The 24,110-nt window shown below is 47.6% G+C and overlaps 2 protein-coding genes across 4 annotated transcripts in view; one reads left to right on the forward strand and one right to left on the reverse strand.

The window, feature by feature from the left end:
• The first annotated feature begins 603 nt into the window (after window positions 1–603).
• enpp6 (ectonucleotide pyrophosphatase/phosphodiesterase 6) lies at window positions 604–13,527 on the forward strand. Its single transcript, XM_030367928.1, has 8 exons — window positions 604–1,059; window positions 4,520–4,699; window positions 5,904–6,015; window positions 6,479–6,620; window positions 6,748–6,927; window positions 9,091–9,228; window positions 10,829–10,949; window positions 12,373–13,527. The coding sequence occupies exons 1-8, from the start codon at window positions 819–821 to the stop codon at window positions 12,582–12,584; spliced, it is 1,326 nt and encodes a 441-aa protein (XP_030223788.1). The 5' UTR covers window positions 604–818; the 3' UTR covers window positions 12,585–13,527.
• A 753-nt stretch (window positions 13,528–14,280) lies between these two features.
• Window positions 14,281–24,110, reverse strand: part of LOC115552134 (storkhead-box protein 2) — a 49,113-nt gene continuing 39,283 nt past the window's right edge. For all 3 annotated transcript variants that reach the window (XM_030367924.1, XM_030367925.1, XM_030367927.1), the window contains exons 3-4: window positions 20,577–22,992; window positions 14,281–19,335 (exon numbers count right to left, since the gene is read on the reverse strand). In XM_030367924.1, the coding sequence (XP_030223784.1) occupies window positions 19,131–19,335; window positions 20,577–22,992 (2,621 nt within the window). In that variant the 3' untranslated portion in view covers window positions 14,281–19,130. The remainder of the gene's footprint in view (window positions 19,336–20,576; window positions 22,993–24,110) is intronic.

The following is a 24,110-nucleotide window of genomic DNA, read 5'->3' on the forward strand; positions in this document are numbered from 1 at the left end:
GGAAGATTTGTGTTTATTTACTAATTATGTGTCGATCACAGTGATTGATAAGAACACAATCTCATTCATAAAGACACAGGGATTATCATTATTACAAATCACTGCAGTGTGACTAACTGCCGATGGGGAGATTGTCGGTCTTGTCCATCCACGCCAGTCGCAGGGAGCGTGACGTCACATACGAGACGTTTAGTCATTCTCATTGTGTTTTCTCTACAGCCTTTAACTGAACAATTGCACAATAAACGGTCAAACTTTTGGCATGAAATTCATCATTTAAATCCACAAACAATATATGTGTAATCCGGGCATATAAAGACTTGGACCAGAAGAAAATTACTTTCTCTTCATTGAAACCCATTCATATTTTTCGATCTCATTGGTCCCATGGGCTCTACTGGAAAGGGCTCCTCTATAAACGCACTTTCCTTTTTTTTTTCAACAGGACCCCGGACCGGCTCAGGTCCCCGGACTGGGGGTTGGAAGAAGTCTGGATTCTTCTCTTCGCTGTCAGCCAATCCGATTCAAATCAGAGTTAAAACCCGCCTCCAGCCACCTGGTTGGTCGTCGAAACGAATGAGGAACACAATAAAGTGAGACGCGGCACGCCCCCTTTACACAGATCAGAGGTCCGCTGCTCTAGACCTCAGAAGACCAGAGGAACATTTGATCCGCTATTCACCAGAACTCAGAGGACCAGAGGAACATCTGATCCGTTATTCACCAGACTTCAGAGGAACAGAGCAACATCTGATCCGTGATTCACCTGACCTCATTCACCGTTATTATCATCACCGGGGGGGTCGCATCACGGAGACATGTGCGCCGCGTTGCTGCGCCCGCTGCTCCTGATCCTGGTGCTGGTGCTGGGGGGCCGGTTCTGCCTCGGTGATCGCCCGCTGCTCGTGTTCCTGATCGACGGGTTCCGGTTCGACTACATGGACGAGCTGAGCGGCCTTCCGGGGTTCAGGGAGCTGGTGGAGACCGGGGTGAAGGTGGACTACGTCACCCCGGAGTTCCCGAGCCTGTCCTACCCTAATTACTACTCCTTGATGACAGGTAGAGAGCTGTCTGTCTGTTTGTCTTTCTGTCTGTCTGTGCGTGTGTATGTCTGTCTGTCTGGGGATCTAAAATTAGCAGGACTTTATAGGAAACTTTATAACCGAGTCTGCATCAGGCTACATCACTCCATGAGACAGCAGCTTCTGGCTGCTATTGTATGAATAACTGAGAGCAGACCAGTGGAGGACTTTGTTATTGTGATGTTCTGCGTGGTATAGACCTCTCATTCAGTGTGTTTACACAAGTGTAAAACACTCTTTGTGTTCAATTTAAAACCCAGAGAGATGATAGAAAGGGGAGTGAAAGGAAAAAAGAGAAATAAATAAATTATGTATATGCTATTATATATGAACAGGGAGAGGAAGATAGAGCAAAATGTCGTTTCATTTGCCAGGGGTGGGGAGACAGGCTAGTACAAGCAGCCTCCCCTCCTTAGTCTCCTCAGAGTCCCATGGAGGGGGGGCAGGCTGATACAGGCTGCCAGCCTTCCTTAGGCCGCTCCGTGCCAGAAGGGTGAGGTGGAAACGCCCTGATAACATGGATCAAAGTTGTTATTTGAAAGACTTCCCCACAAACATTAAAATAAGTTGCGTAATAAGGCTGTCCTCCCTGCTGGCAGATGGGCGTCTGCCCCAAGCTGAAGGAGGGACCGGACTTAAGTTAAAACATTGTATATACACATACATTTAAGATGACATATTCATTACATTGAGAGAGAGCGAGAGCGTGAGAGAGAGAGAAAGGAAACATGAGCACATATATCATCACCCACCTATCATCAACTCCCCAATACCTTTAATAGATAGATAGATAATTGATTGTCCCCTTGGGGAAAATGTTCTCAGTGAATAGACAGATACTAACATGTATCAACACATTGACTTCCATTATCAGTAGTATTTTCTACCTTTTTAGTGATTAAATTTACTCTATTTACTCATCTGACTTCTGTCAGATCAATTCTCAACTCTTTTACTGTCAGAGGCTCAGAACAGATGGACGCCTTTATAGCATACAGTAAGGCTGCAAAAGACTACAATAAGTTAGCCACAGACTCTTATACAGCACCATATTTCATTTGTATTGATGACGTGAGAAACAAGTTGTTATGATGACAAAACAAAACAGAGGTTATTTAGTTACTTTATTTAGTTTTCTTATACTTAAACTAATCTATACTTTGCTAAAACCTACAGGCAAATGAAAAGAGAAAAGATTATTTGCCCAAATGCCAGGTTATCGCAGAAAATGCCCAGTCACTTGCAGATGAACGTGTGTGCGTGCATGCAAGCGAGCGAGCGTGCGTGCATGAGAGCTTGCGTGCGTGCATCAGAGCGTGCGTTCGTGCGTGCGAGAGACAAACCATCATTATGCTCCAACCCGCTGCAGGACAGGGCAGCGTTCTGCTTAGCTCTGGAGCCTCCCCACTTGATGTGCTGAGCTTGTGGATTTAGACGGGACACATTTGTCTCCGCCAGCCAAGCGATTAATTCTGTTAGCGCTACAGAGAGAAGTGTCAGGGACTCTGGGCTTCTGATACATTTTCAATCGCACAAAGCAAATGAACCGATTCATTTTGCTGATGTCCCAACGTCACAATTCTCCACAAATAGGCCTTCTTCCTTGAGGCGTTTAGGGGGAACAAGTGCAGCGAATTTACTTCAGGACGGAGCTGCGTTGACATGCCAGTGTCCATATGATCCTCTTGTTACAGCTCTGTTATAAAGGTCTCACGGATTAGCGATTTGTAACTGGCAGTGCAACATTTATGACGGTGGTTGGGAAGGGAGGTAATGATAGAGACGAGGCATGGCTGTGCTGTTTCTCCTGAGACAGCAAGGCCTTGTGCTGGCAAGCTGCTATCGCCAGTACCAGTACAACCCAGCATCTTTGCCAGGAAAATCATTAACCACAACATGTCCGTACTGACACTTTCTCCTGCGCTCTGTTCAGTGAAACCCTTGATTTGTCTAAAGATGTTGGCACACACCAGGTGCCTTCACTTGTAAGTATTTGAAGTAAACATGGTCAGTACCAATAAAATAAGTTAGAATAAAAATAACACAATATGTGACCTGCAATATGTATAGATTGTTATTTATATCATCATGTATGAGTGTATTACGGCTCAGCTCAGTGTTCTCACTCAATCTATGTTCACCTTAAGTCTGAACAGGCAAGTTCATCATCTTGTGTGCCAGGGCGCCAGTTCATGCTGCAATGTTTGCGAAATCTGATTTGTTATCGTCTGGATGGGTCCTGGTTGGCTGTCCAAGCTCTTCCTTGCTCATCATTTCTATGCCAACTTGGATCACTCCCCTAAATTAAACTGAGCTCAGAAGTGGCAAAACAAAGGCAGTAGGCCCCTCTTCTGGCCAGTATCGACCCCCTCCTGCAGAGAGGTCGGCCCAGGACGGTCTGGAATGCCTCACACGTCCAGGAGGTCATGGAGGTTCTATATAAGTCTGTGGATTAATAGCAGATAACTCCATTCTGGGTGAAGGGGGCGTTCCACTTCTTTCTCTTCATATTTTTTTTGACCAATCACTGCGGTGAACAGAGTGTGTGTGAAGGTTCCAAACCACGTAGACCGGCGCTGTAGGAATACCCAGGTTAAAATACACAGGGTGGAGGGTATTTGTTTGCAATGTTTGCCTGTGTGCACTCTGTTAAAGACGCGTGAAATAAGTGAAAAAAGGAGAAGAGTTTATTGCTGGCCTGTCGCTTGTTAAGCAACTTGTTTACACTATTTCTAGATCTAATGGTCCACTAATTAACACATTACGTTTTATAACCCTAGTTATTATTTTACTGATATCATAAATAATTGAGGAACCTTTAACACAGAGTTGTAAAGGATAAGACATCCTGTGTTTGACCGAAAAATTCATCAATAAAATCAAACCATTAAATCAAATCATGTATACAGATCTGATCTGTAAATATGATATAATATTGATGGATGAACTGGCCAAACTAACCAGGATCTATGCTATCAATTCAGGTTTGAGATTTTGTCCTTCAGACAGCAGCTCTCTAAGGCCTAAAAAAAAAAAAAGTTTGGTTCCTGTTGGTTGTCAGTTGAGGTCATGGGTAGGTAGGGAATTTATTTTATTTTTTTATTTTATTTTTTCCAGCGGCAGCGAATGATAGGTAGGTTGTTTTCATTTAAAAACGAGAAAATTCGCTCATCCTTGCACAGAATGAAGAGGTGCTGTACCAAAACGTAATTATAGAGGTGCTGTACCAAAACGTAATTACATTAAAAAATATTTATTTTTTATTTTTTATTTTTTTTATAAAACTCATAAAATAATTTGGGTCGCACATAAATTGACAGGGTCGGTCGGAAACCGGAACCAAACAAAAAATTTTTTTAGGCCTAATGATCTTAATGTCAGACGTGTGCAGTGGCCTTTCCCCGATCAACCTGTTGTGTGTTACCTTTGTTCCCCAGGCCGTAGCTGTGACATCCACCAGATGACCGGGAACTACATGTGGGACGAGGTGACAATGAAGGAGTTCCTCATCGGGACCAACCTCGACAGCCGTCTGCCCCTTTGGTGGGACGGGTCCGAACCCATCTGGGTCACCATGCAGAAGAAGGGCAAGAACGTGGCGATGTACTACTGGCCCGGTGCGTATGAACCAATCCGTTCCATATCCATACAGAGAGCCAAGGAAAGCAAGTGAATAACTGCTTTACAACACATGGCTAAGCTCATACTTTGAGATTACTAATGAAATCAAAAAGAAAAAAGTTCTCCATTAGCATTTGTGTGTGAGTATATATATTATATTATATAGATAGATAATATTATGAATCCTATACAACCGTGTTGGGTACTCAGACACCTCTGGTACCTCAAAAACAAGTAAAGACTAGTAGTGGTTATCTCGGCCATGGTTGAGAAGGAAGTGGCAGAAAGAAACGGCGTTTACAAGATGAAGCCCCCTCCTACACAGGTGAGAAAATTTGCCAGTTCAAACTGATGTAGTAACTGTACTATACTTAACTGGAGTAACTGATGATACAGCCGTCCTCAGTTTACTGACAAAAGATTCAGGCATTGCAATGTGAGGGGCACAACCTGATGTTAAATGTTAAAAAACGAAATAATGGTCTTCGATCCTAGGTCTGTTGGTGAACACAGCCCAGTTCTAATTAAGGGTGAGAGAGTTGAACTGGTAACAACATACAAGTACTTGGGTAGGGGGGGGGATGTTATGACTTTATTAACTTTATAGGGGGTAATGTGCAATTTCTTGCAATATCTTGGTGTAGGGCATTTGTGCAATATTTAATGTTATGGCTTTATTGGGGTAATGTGCAATATCTTTGGTGTGTATATATTATGGACCTGTGTGTGATACTGAATGTTAGCTGTAGATGATTGTATATTTATACGTGCAAATTGTTTGGACATGGAGAGACTAATAATATCACGGCCAAAAGCTGTGTGCGCCTCCGGATGTTATGAATCCTATACAAATGTGTTCTCTCGAATGCCCTAGACAAATTTCTCCTAAGGGAGACAATAAAGGCTTATCTTGTATAATCCTAACTCGTGCAAATCACTCCCGCAAGTAAAGTTTGTATACTCAACGTATATTCAAAACTCAAAGAATTAATGTTCATCAATGTTTGAAAGGGATCAAGCAATAGTATTAGTTTGTATTAATAGTAATCAAGCAAAAGTACCTCGACTGCAGTGGTTGAATAGGCATCTTGTCTTTAGCCACTGCACGTGTGGATAGGAACATCAGACCTGCTTTCAGGATTATAACACGTGGACCAGACCGTACATGTTGTTGTGAACGCGTGTGTTTGTGTGTCCCAGGTTGTGAGGTAGAGATCCTGGGTGTGCGGCCGTCCTTCTGTGAGGAGTATGTCTACAACCCTTCTCTAAAGAACCTGACCGACTCCATCGAGGACGCCCTCGACAACTTAGAGTGAGTTTCACGACCCCAACGTCTTTAGGGTCAGCCGTTAGTTCAATTTAGTTAAGTCATAGTTTATTCAACACTTGGCTTGCAATCATACTCTACATTAAGTTAATCTACATTCAACATCCCCCAATTCTAAACTCACGTCATAGAATTGACGTGAGTAGGACACGTCAAAAGACGTGAGGAGGACACAATCTAATAATAAATGATTATTACAATGAAAAATTTAAAACAAAGCTAAAACTCCATGTATGTTTTTGAAGTATTTACAAGTATTAGTAGTACTAAGTTAGAATACATTAATAGTACTCAGACTACATTGCTGTCTGAGTCGGCATTGCTATAATCAAATAGCAAGAATTAGTGGTGTAAGAAAAGTAAAGTTGTCATTACCATCATGTCAGGGCTGCCAGGATAAGGAGCAGGATAAGCAGAGTGTAATGTCTATGTTCATATCTCTTGACAGGACAGGCAAAGCAGAAATGGCCGCAATATATTATGAGAAGATCGACGTGGAGGGCCACCATTTTGGACCAGACTCACACCAAATCAAAACGGCGGTGCGAGAACTGGACACAGCCTTGCAGATGCTGAACAAGAAGATCAAGGTTCATACAAAACATTGTTTTTTGAGTTCACCACTAAACAGTTACAGTGTAAAAATATTTGATCGATTGTTTTTCCCTTGAACTGGTGTGTACAAGTTCTGTGTTTGACAGGCATGTTCCTCCACAGGAGAAGGACTTGGGGGACAAGCTTAACGTCATGCTGTTCTCTGACCACGGCATGACCGCCATCCAGTGGATGGAGCGAGTGATCGAGCTGGACCAACACATCAACATGTCTGACATCGTCAAGATGATGGACCGAGGCGTGGTGGTCAGCCTGTGGCCCAAACACAACAAGGAGCAGGAGGTGAGATCACTGTGTGCGCCGGCACAGAGCACACTGATCAGGTGACGTCACAGAGCACAGAGCACACTGATCAGGTGACGTCACAGAGCACAGAGCACACTGCTCGGGTGACGTCACAGAGCACAGAGCACACTGATCAGGTGACCTCACAGAGCACAGAGCACACTGATCAGGTGACGTCACAGAGCACACTGATCAAGTGACCTCACAGAGCACAGAGCACACCGATCAGGTGACGTCACAGAGCACAGAGCACACTGATCAGGTGACGTCACAGAGCACAGAGCACGCTGATCAGGTGACGTCACAGAGCACAGAGCACACTGATCAGGTGACGTCACAGAGCACAGAGCACGCTGATCAGGTGACGTCACAGAGCACAGAGCACACTGATCAGGTGACGTCACAGAGCACAGAGCACACTGATCAGGTGACGTCACAGAGCACACTGATCAGGTGACGTCACAGAGCACACTGATCAGGTGACGTCACAGAGCACACTGATCAGGTGACGTCACAGAGCACTGAGCTCACTGATCAGGTGACGTCACAGAGCACTGAGCTCACTGATCAGGTGACGTCACAGAGCACAGAGCACACTGATCAGGTGACCTCACAGAGCACAGAGCACACTGATCAGGTGACGTCACAGAGCACAGAGCACACTGATCAGGGCACCTTGGCTTTGGTGGATCTCCGGAGCTCTGAGCTCCGGAGGAAGACCATAGGTCATCCCCTGCTACCATCAAAAGGTCACACAGCTCCTGGTGACCTTCTGTCGGACTGTGTTGCTCTTCAGGCTTCCTCTGACTCTATTGGCTACATCAGATCTGAGGGGGCGTGGCCATAATGTATGATGGACGTTACTTGGTCACTAGTCTCGCAAAGCCAGACCAATCTACAGCAAGTAGAATGGTCTGGAATCACGCTATTTAGAGCCGTCTATCCGTGGGGAAACTGGGCTGGCCTGTTTTTTTTTTTTAAACCAATCACAATCGTCTGGGGCGGGGCTAAGCCCGGGAAGCAGCAGCGGTGTCCATGCAGAATAGTGCCGCCGGGGGGGAAATTATTTTGATGGAACGTCTTCACGTTCAGAGGCTGTCAGAGAGATGGCTCGATCCTAACCTCAAACGCCACAAAAAACGATTAAAGATGTATGTCGCCTATGTGAATATCCTTTTTATAGTTAAAAAGAACAAACATCGTTTGTTTCTTTCTCACAATGATGTCAAGACACCGTACACTTTGGCCCTTGAGGAGCTCACGGGACCTATCAAATATACCCTTGGACGGCAGGGTTCCCACCATAATTGCGACCAATGGGCAAACTACCAACACAATACTGTGTTTACAAGTCTCCGAGGTTGAATTGAACATTATCCCTGCTAGATCGCTGCACACAATAGGCAACGCTTGATACATACAACTTTTGCCATAGCCTGTGGTAAAACAGGCAAGAACATATTTCTTCCTCAGCAAATGCTGTAAGCAAATCTTTTGAAGTTCTTTGCAATTTTCGACGGAAAGAGCCAAACATGCTAGCTTTACAGCGCCGTCAAAGTCCTCTTCAAAACTCGCCATACTGCCTAGTTTCCGAGTTTGAGGGGGAGCACAATACGGGAAAGCCAGCAACAGGAAGGGGAGGAGTAGCGGTGGAATCAGACGCTAGCGCTATAGACGCTGTTCATTTCCGCTCAGCCAGACTACTCATGCAATATCGTTCATTGAGCCTGTGGACTGGTCATTTGGGTCCATAGTGACGTGTAATCTTGATAATCTTGTTATTATAAAGGATATGAAGTGGAACAGAGACATTATTAACGTAGCAAGCTTGTGTGCTGTGAAAAGTAGACCCAAGATGCAATACCTCAGACGCAAACACAACACAGCAGCAGACCACGATGTGTTACTAGTCGTATAGTATGTCTGCTCTAACCTGAGCTGTGCTATGTCTGCTCCTTTGACGTCATTCAATGCATTTGGCTCTTTTATGAGGGAAGGCTCCAGCAGGTACTAAAAAACATGAAGGGGAGAATTAACATTGTGTGTGTGTGTGTGTGTGTGTGTGTGTGTGTGTGTGTGTGTGTGTGTGTGTGTGTGTGTGTGTGTGTGTGTGTGTGTGTGTGTGTGTGTGTGTGTGTGTGTGTGTGTGTGTCCGTCTAGGTGCTCACCGCTCTGAGCGGAGTTCCTAACATGCGAGTGTACGACAGACAGAACATCCCGGAGCGGTTCCACTACAAAGGAGGGAAGTTTGTTCCCCCGCTGACACTGGTGGCCGAGCCTGGTTGGTTCATCACTGAGGTGACGCACACGCACGCATTGTTGGGAAAGGATACTTTTAAAATGTTTCCCGTTACAGAATACATGCCCAAAAATGTAATATGTAACATATTACGTTTCACCACTCAATCCGAGTATTGTTTTCTGAATACTTGGATTACTTCCACATTGAATTGCATTTTATAAGTGTAGAAATGCGGCATCAAATCCTGCTTACTAAACTGGCCTATTCTGGTGATAGATAGAATGATAGATAGAGAGATAGAGAGATAGAGAAAAGATCGTTCAATCATTGGACAAAAAGGTCCGGGGTGGTAGTGGACCGGTCAAACTCCTTCTCCCTCATCCTGGTGCTGAATTTGTTAAATGCAACAGCATTTTTATGTGTGTTTTCCAGCATACGTTTTATGTGGGTGTCCCTGACGGTCCGACAATTTGCTGCTAGTCTTGGAGTTACCGCTAATCAAACAATGATTCCCATAATGCGCGTGGCTGAGCGGGTGCCTGTTACGTCCAAAGAGGCATAGGCTTTGTAGAACTGGATCGGACCGAGGTGCGTTCGCTTTCACATCTCAAGCGAACCGTACCAGGGCTCGTTTGTAAGCGAACCGAGACCAGCTGTTCAGGGAGGTCTCGGTCGGCTGATTTGGTTCACATCGAAGTGATTGAGAGCGTACCTATGTTCCTTTGGTCCTATGTTCCCTCGGGTCCTATGTTCCCCGCTTTGTATGTGACCGGGGAACATAGGACCCTGTGAGCAAATCGTTTTTCCGTAGGATGGTAGGGGCAAGTACCGCCTTTTTCGCCTCTGATACGCCTGTGATTGGTTAGAATGGCTCTCCTCCGACTGGTTATGGTTAGGGTTAGGTTTAGGGTTAACCCTCACCCTAACCCTAAACCTGACCCTAACCCTTTGCACCCGGGGAACATAAGACCTGGGGAACATAGGGATTACCCTGTTGCATTCACACCAACGCAAACGTACCGAACCAAGGGGACCAAACTCGTTTAGTACGCACTAAATGCTGTTGGTGCGAAAGCACGGAAACTGCTGAAACAGAAGTATCGTCATGTAATCCATTCATTTCAACAATGTAACTGTAATCTAAATACCAACTATTGGTAACTGTATCGGAATACAGTTAGCTATAGTTTGTATTCTGATTACGTAACGCCGGAACATGTATTCCGTTACTCCCCAACACTGCACGCACACACGCAAACGCACTGGTGCTGTCATAGGCTGACTCTGGCCATGAGACGTCCAACCTACACTGCAACATGTACAGCCCATTTTTCCGCCATCGCCATAGCTTTGTCCAATGTTCTTTAGTTAGATAGCATCGCGTGGCTGCAAGTTTGTTTACGCTAAAATTAAGTTTTTGGTGGCAAGGTTGTTGGTTTTTGTGTGGAGAATCAGGAATGGAATTTGTCAGTGTGTGGTGTTGTTTGTTGGCAAAATGGTGGCTTTACACAAACTATAAAAACATTAAAAGATGTCTTCATCTGTCTTGCGGTAAGTGGTCTCTTATGATTTCTAAGTTTGAAAAATGGTCTAGTGTGTGTCAGGCATTACCACACACTCAACTCTGTGGTTCTTTGTGTATTTGTTGTGTTCCAGAACAAAGCGACTCTCCCTTACTGGAACAACGGTACTGGGACCTCAGGCTGGCAGAAGGGTTGGCATGGCTACGACAACACCTTCAATGACATGAAGGCTTTCTTCCTGGCAACAGGACCTGGTAACAAACTTTCATCCTCAAGCAATGTGTCATTTTCGGGGGACTTTATTTGAAAGTGTTAGACAAACAGATGAGGAACAAACGGGTCGGAAACCTGAGACTGAAAGGTTCATGACTTCACACTTCATCACGTGTGTAACGTCTGTGGTCTAACCCAGGAGTAACGTCTGTAGTTTAACCCACCGGGCCCCTGGAGTAACGTCTGTAGTGTAACCTACCGGGCCCTTAGTGTATGGTCTGTAGTTTAACCCACCGGGCCCTGGAGTAACGTCTGTAGTGTAACCTACCGGGCCCTTAGTGTATGGTCTGTAGTTTAACCTATATGTAAAGTCCTGAGAATTGAGCCGGCAATTTTCTGTTGGTTTAATTTCCCTTCAGAACCATTGGTCATAGAAAGATAAAGTACCCAAGACCCTTTGTGAGAGCACACTGATCAGGTGACGTTACAAGTCACTGATCAGGTGACGTAACAGAGCCCACTGATCAGGAGACGTTACAGAGCACACTGATCAGGAGACGTCACAGAGCACACTGATCAGGTGACCTCACGCTACTGAGCACACTTAAGCACACACATTCTCTACAGTACGTGTGAACATGTTCATGTGTGGAGGGCCGATACAAGGATTAGATTGCAGCCTTACTATCTGGTCAAGAGAAGATGTAGTCCAGGAGCATCTTTTTGAAGTTAGGGGGTAGAAGGTAAACATATTTACACATCCAAAAGTGTCAACGTCAAGTTTTGTATGTTTTTGAGTGAGAAACATAATGTACTGGTAGAAAAGACTAACTCCGCGTCCTCCTCATAAAGACTGTACTGGTAGAAAAGACTAACTCCACGTCCTCCTCATAAAGACTGTACTGGTAGATAAGACTAACTCCACGTCCTCCTCATAAAGACTGTACTAGTAGAAAAGACTAACTCCACGTCCTCCTCATATAGACTGTACTGGTAGTAAAGACTAACTCCACGTCCTCCTCATAAAGACTGTACTAGTAGAAAAGACTAACTCCACGTCCTCCTCATATAGACTGTACTGGTAGTAAAGACTAACTCCATGTCCTCCTCAGACTTCAGATAGAGAACGTACTGGTAGTAAAGTCTAACTCCACGTCCTCCTCATAAAGACTGTACTGGTAGTAAAGTCTAACTCCACGTCCTCCTCATAAAGACTGTACTGCTAGTAAAGACTAACTCCACGTCCTCATAAAGACTGTACTGGTAGTAAAGACTAACTCCACGTCCTCATAAAGACTGTACTGGTAGTAAAGACTAACTCCACGTCCTCATAAAGACTGTACTGGTAGTAAAGACTAACTCCACGTCCTCCTCATAAAGACTGTACTGGTAGTAAAGACTAACTCCACGTCCTCCTCATAAAGACTGTACTGGTAGTAAAGACTAACTCCAGGTCCCCCTCAGACTTCAAGAAGGGGTTGCAGGCGGGGCCCATCCGGGCCGTGGACATCTACAACCTCATGTGCTCGACGGCGGGCGTGGTCCCCCTGCCTAACAACGGCTCCTGGGCGCGGGTAGAGTGCCTGCTGAGCGGCGCCGGCCCCCTGCCACGCCCGCTCCTCTGGAGCCTTCTTACCACCCTGCTGCTTGCCCTGCTGGGGGTGGGCCGCCACTGAGGGGGTCTCAGCCAAGAAGACCTCAGTGCTGGGCCCCCACTGAGGAAGTCTCAGGCAGGAAGGCCGTCTCAGCGGTGGGCCGCCACTGAGGGGGGTTTCTCAGCCAAGAAGACCCCCACCGGAGGAGGAGGGAGGAGTGAAGACCGACCGGGACTAGCTAGAAGATGCTCTTAGATGACAACGGTGTAGAAAGACTGAGAGACATCACACATTGAACCACTGGTTTGACTGATTAAAGTCGTGGACACGACCCCTTTTATGAATATCGAACATTCGTAATATCTAAGAATGGCCACATCGGAAGGCTGCAGGTTTGAATCCCATCCCACGGCGTTGCAGAGTGATTTCACGGGGACGCGCTGACGATGACAGACAGTGAATATCTGTCTTCAGTGGCGTATCAGGGCTATAATGGAGCTATAAATCTTCTAGTGTGTTCCCAGCTCCACTCTTGCAAGGCGAAGAATGTTTAACCCACTGATGCACTTTTAAGTGTGCTGACCTCGTGCCACCACTCCCAAAAGAAATCCTCTATCAAGAAAGGAAAAGGGTGTTGGACATGGAGTGAGAGCGTACAGCCTGTCCCCCCTCTAGTTCTGTTCTGTGTTCTACACCGACCTCCAGCCTTCAATCCCTCCAACAAGAGTCAGAAGGTCTTCCAGAAGAGAACAGGGCGCCTTATCAGGACGTCGTACCGCAGTTGTCCAGAGAAAATAGACTTTCAAGCAATGAGATTGAATTTAAAAATAAATCTGAAAAGCAATTTCAACATTCCTAGATAGCGTGAAAAGACGCAGGCTCTCAGATGCCATGACCCACACAGACCTTCTCATATCTCATATCTTGTCTGTCAGGTTAATGTTCTCTCTTCTTGTCACTAACTCTGTAAATGTGTGATTGTTTTGTAAGAAACACTTTTGAAATAAAACAATTCTTAAAGAGATGGGCCTTATTCAATGTGTTTTCAAAAACATGAGGTTGTTGGTGTCTAGATATATTTAGCCATAGTATTTTTGAATTTAAAGTTCTAAAACCGAAATAGTTCTTTTGTAACCTAATACCTAGACTCTGTGTATACCAACATGACAATATTAACACAATAGGCATACCTAACATAACCATATCTAACCCAATATGCATGCCTTAACAGAACCATATCTAACCCAATAAGTACCTTAACCATTCATAGAAGTATGGCTAAACTTTAGGACAATGTGTACGATTTGTTTTTCCATCGGTTGCCTTCTCTTGCTATGTTTTCCAGCACTCACTCCATGACAACCAGCAGCCAAACCCAACACTGCAGTCCTGTGTTGATTTCTGTCTCCCTCCACCATTGGCAGCATAATCCTAGTTGTACCCTTTTTTTATCTTGTCTGTTTTCTCATACACTGAGGTACACACACATTAAGGATCCTTAACCCTGAAGAGGTCCCACAGTATTTGGAGCCCAAGCAATCGCCTTCCTTAGCTTGTCCTCGCACTTCAAGAGACAAGAGTAAGACATGTGAAATCTATAGACAAATCATGATATCAAATAAAATAATAAAATAAGTATTCTACGGGGAACCAAAAGTGTATACTCACATTTCAGACGTTGACCGCCTACATGAAGATGCAGTATAAAGGCAGAAGTGAACCGATTGGAGCACAGCCCAGACGGTCTCCATGCAATGACGAACCAAACACAGCGGCGTAACCAAACATTGTTAATTTTTATTATCTTAAAAAGTAACACAATCCCCATGGGGTAATATATCACATACACTACAACAACGGTAACACCAGCACTACACACAGAGGGACTCGTTTATGGGGTGCCCTTTGTCTAGTTGAGCATGTGCAAAATAACAACATTAAAGCTTCAAATTGCCTTTCTTAAAAATGGTGCATCAGTTGGAGGTGTCAGAAGAAGAGTTTTTTTTTTTTTTAAAAGACGCATTTTGTAGCTAAATGTGTTTTCTTTTTGCTGGACGTGCTTAGCCGGACAAACAACACCGCCCAAAAACCTTTTCCCCAATATTATAGACATTTACAAAAGAATCCCTCTTTTTATTGTTTAAATTATTCTGACTAGGCATGACAGATAAACATCATTTACAAGTATGACATTAACGTCACTGTTAGAAACAATGCTATTGTGGAACCTCCAGCGTTAGAACCGTTTGTCAATGTCAACGGAAGACATTTCATGGAGCGTCGAGTGTGGAAGAGGAGGTGGTGGTTGTCGCGGGTGGTGGTGGTGTGTGCGTGCGTGTGTGTGGAACGGAGGCCGGCTGGTGGGGGTGGGGGGCAGTGCAAAACATGAGAAACAAAGGTGAGGGTTTGAGGGTGTTGAACTCAGACATTACAATCTCCTTAAGTAACTTGTTTAAGGTTTAAAGAAGAGGTTGGACCAGAGTGGGGGCCCCCTCACTTCCTGCGTTGGCCACACTGGAAACACAACGTAGTGGTATCATTAACAGGGACCATACAGTAGGGGTCTGCGCTATATTGCTAGTCGGGTTCTACACCCTAGTACACAGTACTAAAACTAGGACTAAGGAGCCAAGGCCCTAGGGGTCTTAAGGAATCCAACCACCGAGATATGGTGTGAGGCGTTGTCCCACAACCAATCACTAGTACACTGTGGTTATCAGACAGGTTGGCTGTGGTACCAGTCCCTGGATTATAGTGTTGGCTCTAGAATATTAAACTTGTTCTCGTGCAACCTTTTTAAAGCTAGTTTGGGACACACCTGGAACTTTTCTAGATTGGTGTCTTTCGATGGTCATTTGCACAGAGGTGGACTCTCCTGTTCAGGAATGTAAAGTCCGCCTGCACGATTTGGAGTCAAACATCTGCACGTGCTAATTAGCAAATGTTGTGAATTTAGCTTTTTGTACCCGTTTCTTCTTTCCTCTGCTGAATGCCATTTAAAGTTCAGCAAGGGGGAAAGTGTAAGGGGGAAAGTAGTTTGTCCAGTGATCTAATGTTCACCATCAGAGGTTTGTAGGAAGAGAGGGAGATGGATGGAACGAGAAGACAGGACGGTCCAGCACTTAAATGCATTGTCTGTGTCTTGAGTGTGTGGGGGCATCTGTGGCTATAAAAGTGTGTATGTGTGTGTGTGTGTCTGTGTCTGTGTGTGTCTGTGTGAGTGTCTGTGTGTGTCAGTGTGTGCGTGTACGCAAGACATTCACAGGCTAGAGGCTGATGACAGTGTACTCTTAGAAAGGGGCTGGGTTGTGTTTTTGCTGCTTTGGAGGTAGTTGTAGAAGAGCCCGTTGGAAACGATGCGCCGTGGGATTTCAAATGATTGACAAATTATTCGACCTATAGAAGTGCAGGACTCTGATGGGCGGGTCCGGCTTTGCGCGGCACTGGATCACAAACTACAGACATTGGACGTTGGTGTCGGTTTTTTTTGCGAGTTTGCCGCACGTGCCCCGCGTCTCCCCGTGGCTCGGTGCAGGCCAGCATCCATCAGCGGGCCTGAGGGGTTAAGTCAGCTTCAAACGTCTTAAGCCTCACTGGTTAAGGGTCATTAGTTGTCCCGGGCGGACCGGGCACAGTGGCAGCCATGTTGGAACACGCGTGACGGGCGTCTCGCCGCCGATGGTTTGATCTGCTTTGACGTTGTGGTCGTCCCCATGGTGACGAGAGTACAGGACGGATCGTTGTTGGGTAACAACGACCGCAGAAGACATCCAGAGTGTCTGAAGCACCGGGAGGGCCAGTGGCTCACGGGGTTCAACCCAAACGCAAAAAAATAAAACTACAAAAAATGTAAATCGGATGTAAAGTAAACAATGAGTCCCCAAAAATTAAGGAAAGAAAAAAAAACAAAGTCAATCGTTAAAACAAGACAAAGGAAACAAAAGAAGATCCCTGTATGCTCCGTACAACACTGGACTGGCGTGGGTCGATCGGCTTGGCTCACGTCTTTGCATTTTGAGATTTGGAAACTCAGCCGCAGTACCGGTACGGTAACGGCAGCTTCATGTTCCAGCGTGAGTCTCCCTCTTTGCATCGACAGTAGGTACAAAAAGAATTACCATATGCAATCCTGCAAAAAAATGTCAGTTTCCTTTTGAGTGGAACAATGTTGGTTTGGGTTCTGAGGAACCACAGCAATAGGAGCCATTTGTTTTGTAATGACGGGACGATTCCAAAATCCATTGCTCTCCGAGCCCCTTCAACATGGTACAAGAAACACTTCCTCTCAGATTCAGCTGCTACAGCTCGCTTTACAACCTCAGAAACACATGGAGCGCGCTTACATGCTCACCATATTCTGATCACTTTAACAATCGGGTAAGGGCTGGAACCGACTGCCATGTTTATACGCACTCTGCCAATGCAATAGCTGGGAGTCTAGATTGATTGTTTATCCTTAAAGAGGAGAGCCAGGGCTGTACCAGCGCTCCCATTTACAGGGAAGAGTATTGCCTGTTTATATAATATTTTTCCAGTCATCTGTGTGCGTGTAAATGTGCTCAGGAGTGGTTGTAGTTGGTAGAGGTTATACTCTGACATGCTGTAGCAGACAGAACAACCACCTCAGAGGTGTTCACTATTGCAGTTGTAGGCCGTCCCGAAACAAATGATCTCAAGAGTTGCAGCACTCTAAGCTGGTCCGTCTATCTCCATGGCAACGCGTTTGAGGCAGTGCAGATGGCCAACATGATGTCAAGCAGGTAGAAGGAATGGTTACCTGGGACGGGATGAATATTGATATCAAAGAGGGCCTTGTAAAAAAATATTCTCAGTTACATAATGTTAGCAAAACTAGCCATCTGCATTGCCTTAAATGTGTTGTCTATGAACGGGAATTAACCCTCAAATTTTTCGTTCAAATATAGAAAATACATTTAGATACATCAATTATTTCTGTATAGCTGTGATGGACCTGGGTAACGTTATTTCCCTTGTTTCTACATAGTTGTGGCGATGCCCGTGTGGTGGTGTCTGCCACTCCTGGAGATGTTTTAACAGGAGCTGCAACAGCTATGCTTGCCATTATCTTCCTGTAAGAGCGATGGATCGTTGTACCGTGGGTCAATTTAACAGTGTAATACTAGGATATAACACTAGGGGGAACGCTTCCGCTATACCAGTGTAATACTAGAACACACCACTCGGGAGAAACCTTCCTCTTTACCAGTGCAATACTAGGATACACCACTAGAGAGAACCCTTCCTCTTCATCAGTGTTATACTAGGATACACCACTAGGGGGAACTTTTCCTCTATAGTAATGTAATACTAGGATACACCACTAGAGAGAACCCTTCCTCTTCATCAGTGTTATACTAGGATACACCACTAGGGGGAACTCTTCCTCTATAGTAATGTAATACTAGGATACACCACTAGGGGGAACTCTTCCTCTATAGTAATGTAATACTAGGATACACCACTAGAGAGAACCCTTCCTCTTCATCAGTGTTATACTAGGATACACCACTAGGGGGAACTCTTCCTCTATAGTAATGTAACACTAGGATACACCACTAGGGGGAACTCTTCATCTATAGTAATGTAATACTAGGATACACCACTAGAGAGAACCCTTCCTCTTCATCAGTGTTATACTAGGATACACCACTAGGGGGAACTCTTCCTCTATAGTAATGTAATACTAGGATACACCACTAGGGGGAACTCTTCCTCTTTATCAGTGTTATACTAAGATACACCACTAGGGGGAACTCTCCCTCTATAGTAATGTAATACTAGGATACACCACTAGGGGGAACACTTCCTCTTTAGCAGTGGGGGGGACGGGGACAGGGGACGGGGACACCCTTCCTCTGTAGTGGTGCAATACTAGGATTCACAACTTCGCGGGACACTTGAGTCTGAGCAGCGGGAATGAGAGTGGAGATAACATGACCTGAGATTACAGAATATACACACATATGCGCACACACTCACACATCCAGACACGCGAACACAAACACTCCCATATATATTTATATATGTATATATATATATATATATATATATATTATATCTACAGGCAGCAGTCAGTCATATTATCCAAGTGAAACAACACAACAGCAGTGTGTAAACTAGAGGTTGTAGAATGACATGGTCAAAGTCTGCCCAGTGGCTTGGTGTGTGTGTGTGTGTGTTTGCGTGTATGTATCGGTGTGTGTCTGTGTGTGTGGGTGCATGTGTGTGTGTGTAAACACATGTGAGAAACAAAAGCGGTTTAATTTGTGGCCTCGATTTCCATCTGTGTATCAGTCCATTTGAGGGAGAGAGAGAGTGTGCGTGTGTGTGTGTGTGTGTGTGTGTGTGTGTGTGTGTGTGTGTGTGTGTGTGTGTGTGTGTGTAATTGTAACAGCTGTAGTTCCATCAGTGGGCCTCCAGGCGGCGCTCCACTGAGTTCATTAGTTCTGAAATGTAACAGTCCTTGGGCATCTTGGGACAGGTATCTACATATAGATATATATAGATATCTACATGGATCTATATATATATATATATATATATATTTCCCTTCACAACCATGTCCCAAAAAGAGCTCCACCTTCCACCTCCGCCCTCAGGGTGCGCTCAGACGCTGGTGATGGAGGCCAGGCAGGCGCTGGGCTTCTGGAGCTTCTCAGGCTGCGGAGCGGGCGGCTCCGGGACGGCGCGGAAGGAGAAGGGCGGCCCGTTGCCTGTGGCGAGGCCCAGGTGCCCCGGGCTGAGGGCCAGGTTCTGCCGGCGGTTGCTCTCCACTATGGAGGAGGTGTTGGAGGCCAGGCTCTCCCTGGTGCTGCAGGAGAGGGGGGGAGAGGGCTGTGAGCTGACGGTGCGGTCGTTAGGGCCGGGGGGAGCTCGGCAAACGTTTGAAGTGTGTTAAAGGACTTACCTTCAGTTAGTTTGTCTTTGATATGTGTGATGTGCAAAATAAGGTTTTTATTGGCAAACCTAATTGGTGGTGGATAAATTGGGCGAACATACTTTGTTCGGGTGTTGGTGTTTGTTGGAGCGACGCGCATGGACCTTAAGGCTTAGTTATTGTGGCACGTCGGCACAACGCAAGGGGGTTTTTACGTCCTTGCGGACCCTCCTTGTGTCCACAGCAAGGGCCCGACGTGCGCCTCCCAAAAGTGTTAACCTCGCGTTGAAGCAACGCAGCAGCAAGGGCAGTGATTGGTCCGCCCACTATAACCCGACCCAGAGCCTAACAAGGTTCACGACTGCGTCAAAGCTTCTGCGTGGTTGTTGCGTTTAGTCGACCATAACTGAGCCTTTACTCTACTCTTTACCATAGTGCTGTCTTTGATACATTTCCTGTATTCAACATTTACCCTATTTACTCTGCTGCTCTCCTATACTTCCCAAAATGTGACCCCCGATTGGGATCAGTTAAGTATATCTAGTCTCATGCTCTGGCCATTGAGGTCATCTACGTTGAGCTATGAAGAAGTACTTCCTCATTTGGTCCGCGTCAAAAACACAGCCTGCTTTACAGCCTACACATTAGAGCAGACATCTGGCATCCATTTTCACAGTCTAATACCAGTGCAGTTATCCAATCAGATCAGATTCTGTTTCTCTAGTGAAGTCTACGTTTCTATCTCTCTAGTGAAGTCTACTTTTCTGTCTCTCTAGTGAAGTCTACCGGCGGTAACCTTGGCAGCTGACCACGGCACTATCTGGGATTCCTATCCCTCCACTTACAGAAAAGGCCCCCTAAAGTGCACAAGTCCTTGCTCAGGAAAAGGTACCTGGTTAACGATCCAGACTCCTCGTATCCCTGGATCAAACCTCATCAAACCCGAGTACTCAGAATGTTGCCGCGTTTTGATGACTACACAACTACCATGCAAACTCAAAGAAGCAGAAAATCCCTGGTGGAGATTCACATTTGACACAGGAAAAAGTGTAACGATAATTCCATACGGATACAGAAAACAATTTCGGTCAAATGCATAGTTCCATCTCACTGCAGTAGGTGTATGCCATGTGCGTGTGCACGCGTGTGCATGTGCGTGCGTGTGTGTCCCTCACCGTGGAGAGTTGAATCCACTGTCCACCGTCACGGAGCTGCTGTCCATGCTGTCCAGCCTGGCTGAGTGCGCCGACTGCTGGTTCTGGCTGGGCTCCGGGAGGTTCTCTTTAGCACTGGGGAAGGTGAGGTTGCGCTCAAACCTGCGCTGAAGGTCCCTCTCCTTCTCCCTCTCCAGCAGCCACTGCATGGTCCCGCCTCCGCCCACCCCACCTCCGCCCGCCTTGCCCCCCTCTCCGCCCGCCTTCCCGTCTGTGCCCCGGCCCTTTGCGGCGCCCTCCTCCAACTCGTCGTCGTCCGAGACGTTGTAGTAGTCGAAGGAGGCCTCGGCCGCCCCGCTACCGCTGCCGCCGGGCTCCAACCCGGCGGGGGCGGCGCTGGCCGAGGGCGTGGCCACCAGGGGCTTGGGCGCGTCGAAGGCCTCCGGGGAGTCGAGCGCGTCGCACGAGGACGAGAGCGCCGAGGCGGCCAGGGCGGGGGTCTTCCTCAGGGAGCTGTAGCCGGGCAGCGGCAGGCTGGGCGGGGGCTTGAACAGTGTGTCCTTGCTGAAGATCTCCTTGCGCTTCTCGGGGCCCGCCGACGTGCCGTGGACGGGCCGGCCGTTGGGCAGCGGGGGGTCGGGCACGGACAGCGGGATGGGCGGCAGGCTGCCCCCTTTGGGGCCCGGTTTGCCCACGTCCTCCTTGTACTCCGGAGGGTGGGGCGTCTGTCTGTCCGACTGCCGGTCCACGCCGCCCGGCTTGAGCCCCTCGTGGCTGCTCTTGCCCAGGGAGCCGTGGGGGTTGGCGGCCGTGAGCACCGCCTCAGAGGAGGCGGAGCACTGGAAGTAGTCGTCTGAGGGGATGGAGGCGGCCGGGGGCTTGGGGGAGTACGCCGGGAGACTGTCCCGGCTCTTGTTCTTCTCCAAGCTTCTGCCGCCCTCCAACCCCAGCGCCTCATTGGCGAGTTTCGCTTTGCTGGGCGTGATCCGAGAGTAGTGAGAAGAACTCTGATTGGCTCGCAGGGTCCCATCGTCTGTGTAATAGCGACTGCGGTCGTCGTAGTAGTCCGGCGGTCCTATAAGCCCGGCGCCCAGGGGTCCTTTGGAGTTGTCCATGGATCTAGAACGTTCCTTGGCTTTGTCGCTGCGCTCCGTTCTCGACTTCCTCTCCTGGGTGTGCGAGTGAGAGCGGTGGACTTTGGAGTGCTGGGCCGAGGGGCCGTGGCTGGGCTCAGGGAAAGGCATCTCCGTCCGCCGCTTGGCCAGCTCGCCCGACACGTCCCACTCGGGCGTGACCGGCAGGTGGGCGGCGTCCAGGATGTTGGGGTTGCTGTGGGCCAGGTGGAGCCGCGCCCGCTGGCGCTCCATGGCCAGGGCGTGTTCCCGGGGCGAGCGGGCCAGGGACGACGAGTAGGCCCGGTAGTCCCGCTCCGTGAGCTCCGGGTGGGAGCCGTCGCTGGGCTCCCCCCGGGGGGCTCTGGTTTTACTGTGGGAGCGGCTGGGCTTGGCCTGCGACGGCTTCCTGTGCCGCCCGCCGCTCCTCCGGCTCCGCGAGCTCTGGTTGGCCGAGGAGGCCTTGCTCCTCTGGGCGCGCTCCTCCTCCAGCCGCTTCATGACGGCCGTGTGCCGGGCCAGGTTCTCCACCGTGAGGTCGGGGTTGATCCGGCGGATGATCTCCATCTCCACGTTCCGGGGCAGCTGGCTGGGGACCTCCTCGTCCCGGAGGGGCCACTCCTCGGGCGGGAACTGAGCCGAGAAGGTGGCCAGCTGCTTGGTCTTGTCCTTCTTGAAGCTCAGGCGGAACAGCTTGAGGCCGAACTTGCGGCTGGCGCTGTTCGACCCGCTCCCGCTCCCCGACTGCTTCTCCGCCTCGCCGCCGCCGCCGCCCCCGCCCCCCCGGTGCTTGGTGAGCGTGTCCGTCTTGAAGGGGAAGCTCAGGGTGCTTCGGCTCTTCTCGGCGGTGCCGCCCCCCTGCGTGGGCGGGGTCTGGGGCGAATGGGGCGAGGAGTAGGCCTCCCGGGGGTCTTTAGGAGAGCGCCGCTGCAGCGTGGCGTGGTGGCTGGGGGGGTCCTCCACGCCCCCGCCGCGGTAGCTGTTGTTGTAGGACTCCCCGGCGCCGCAGTGGTTCTGACTGGGCTTGGGGTGCGCCCGGTCCCGCACCCCTCCGGACGTGGAGGGGGTGACGGTGCCCGAGAGCGGGGAGGTGCACTGCGTCTGCTGGCTCTGGTGCTGCTGCTGCTGCTGCTGCTGCTGGAGGCGGTCGCCGGCCCGCTCGTCTAAGTGGTACCACTTTGAGCTGGTCCTGATGAGGCTGGGGGTGATGAAGTACGTCTGGGGCGTCACGATAAAGTAGCCGTCCGGGGTTGGGTAGATTTTGCGCTCACGCACCAGCATGTTCAGTGTGTGGTGCAGCACTTCGTCCGTTGGCGTGGGGACACCTGCGGTACCAGAGAGAGGGTCGTTAGTAAAGGTCACAGGCTTCGGGACGTTTGCACCAAATACCATTACCATCTAGTTCTCCGATCCACAAACCTCATGTCAAGTTAATCAATGCACTCGATGCGTTATAAAACTGTAACACCTGTAGCATTGATTGTGATATTGCTCACAAGTCTTGACCCCATATTCATGTCCCATTGTTCACTAGTAGATATTTCTTGAACCTAGGAAGGACCAATATAACAACAGCAGCCATCAAGTATCATAAGATAAAGCTCAGAATGAGAAAAAAGTAGCATTAGCGAAAACATTTATGCGTATCCATCTTACTCTGATTGCGGACTTCCTCAGTAATTCTGTGTAATCATGGATTTTATTTGGAATCTTCTCTTTCCCATTCCGCAGATTTTAATCAGACTTTCTCTCAAGGTATTACTGCCGGTTACATCATGGCCCATCCTACAGGCCGGCTGGAGTGATGCAACACTTATAATGACACACACACTCGCGCACACACACACACACACACACACACACACACACACGTCCGTTAAAAATGGTGTTGAATTTTTTAAATTTGTGCATTCAGCAGTCTTGTTTAAGTAAATGTGGAGATTCCATCCAGGTGTCTGAAGGAGGGGAGGGAATAGCCTGGTGTTTGTGGGGGATTCCCCTCGTACTTTTGACACTTTGACATGGAGGATCCTGTACCAATCGCGTTAACTACTGGCTAATGTTCATGATAGCATGTGGGGTTAGTCGGGAGCCAGTTGCCTTGAATCAAAGAGTGTCAGCAGATAATGCTATTAAAAACATTGTAACTTTATTCCTGCCTCCTGGTTGACAGTTATATTCCTAAAAAAAGTTATTAACAATTGAACCTTAATGAGTATCAGCCATTCAAGGTCTTCCCTCGATAGACCACATAGTCATTGCTTCGGTGGCGGTTTGTAAGCAACGTTGAGATGCCAAAGTGTCCCCTAATAGTAACAGTTTATGGTCCAAGAATTAAATGGGTTACGGCTGTACATTTACCCTCCTGATTACAAAACACTAGGTTTACTAAAGATATAGAAATAGGTCTATTGTATTGAGTAAGTGGGCCCAACGTGGTTGA

Source organism: Gadus morhua, chromosome 10, assembly GCF_902167405.1.
Source record: "Gadus morhua chromosome 10, gadMor3.0, whole genome shotgun sequence".
Classification (NCBI taxonomy): Eukaryota; Metazoa; Chordata; class Actinopteri; order Gadiformes; family Gadidae; genus Gadus; species Gadus morhua.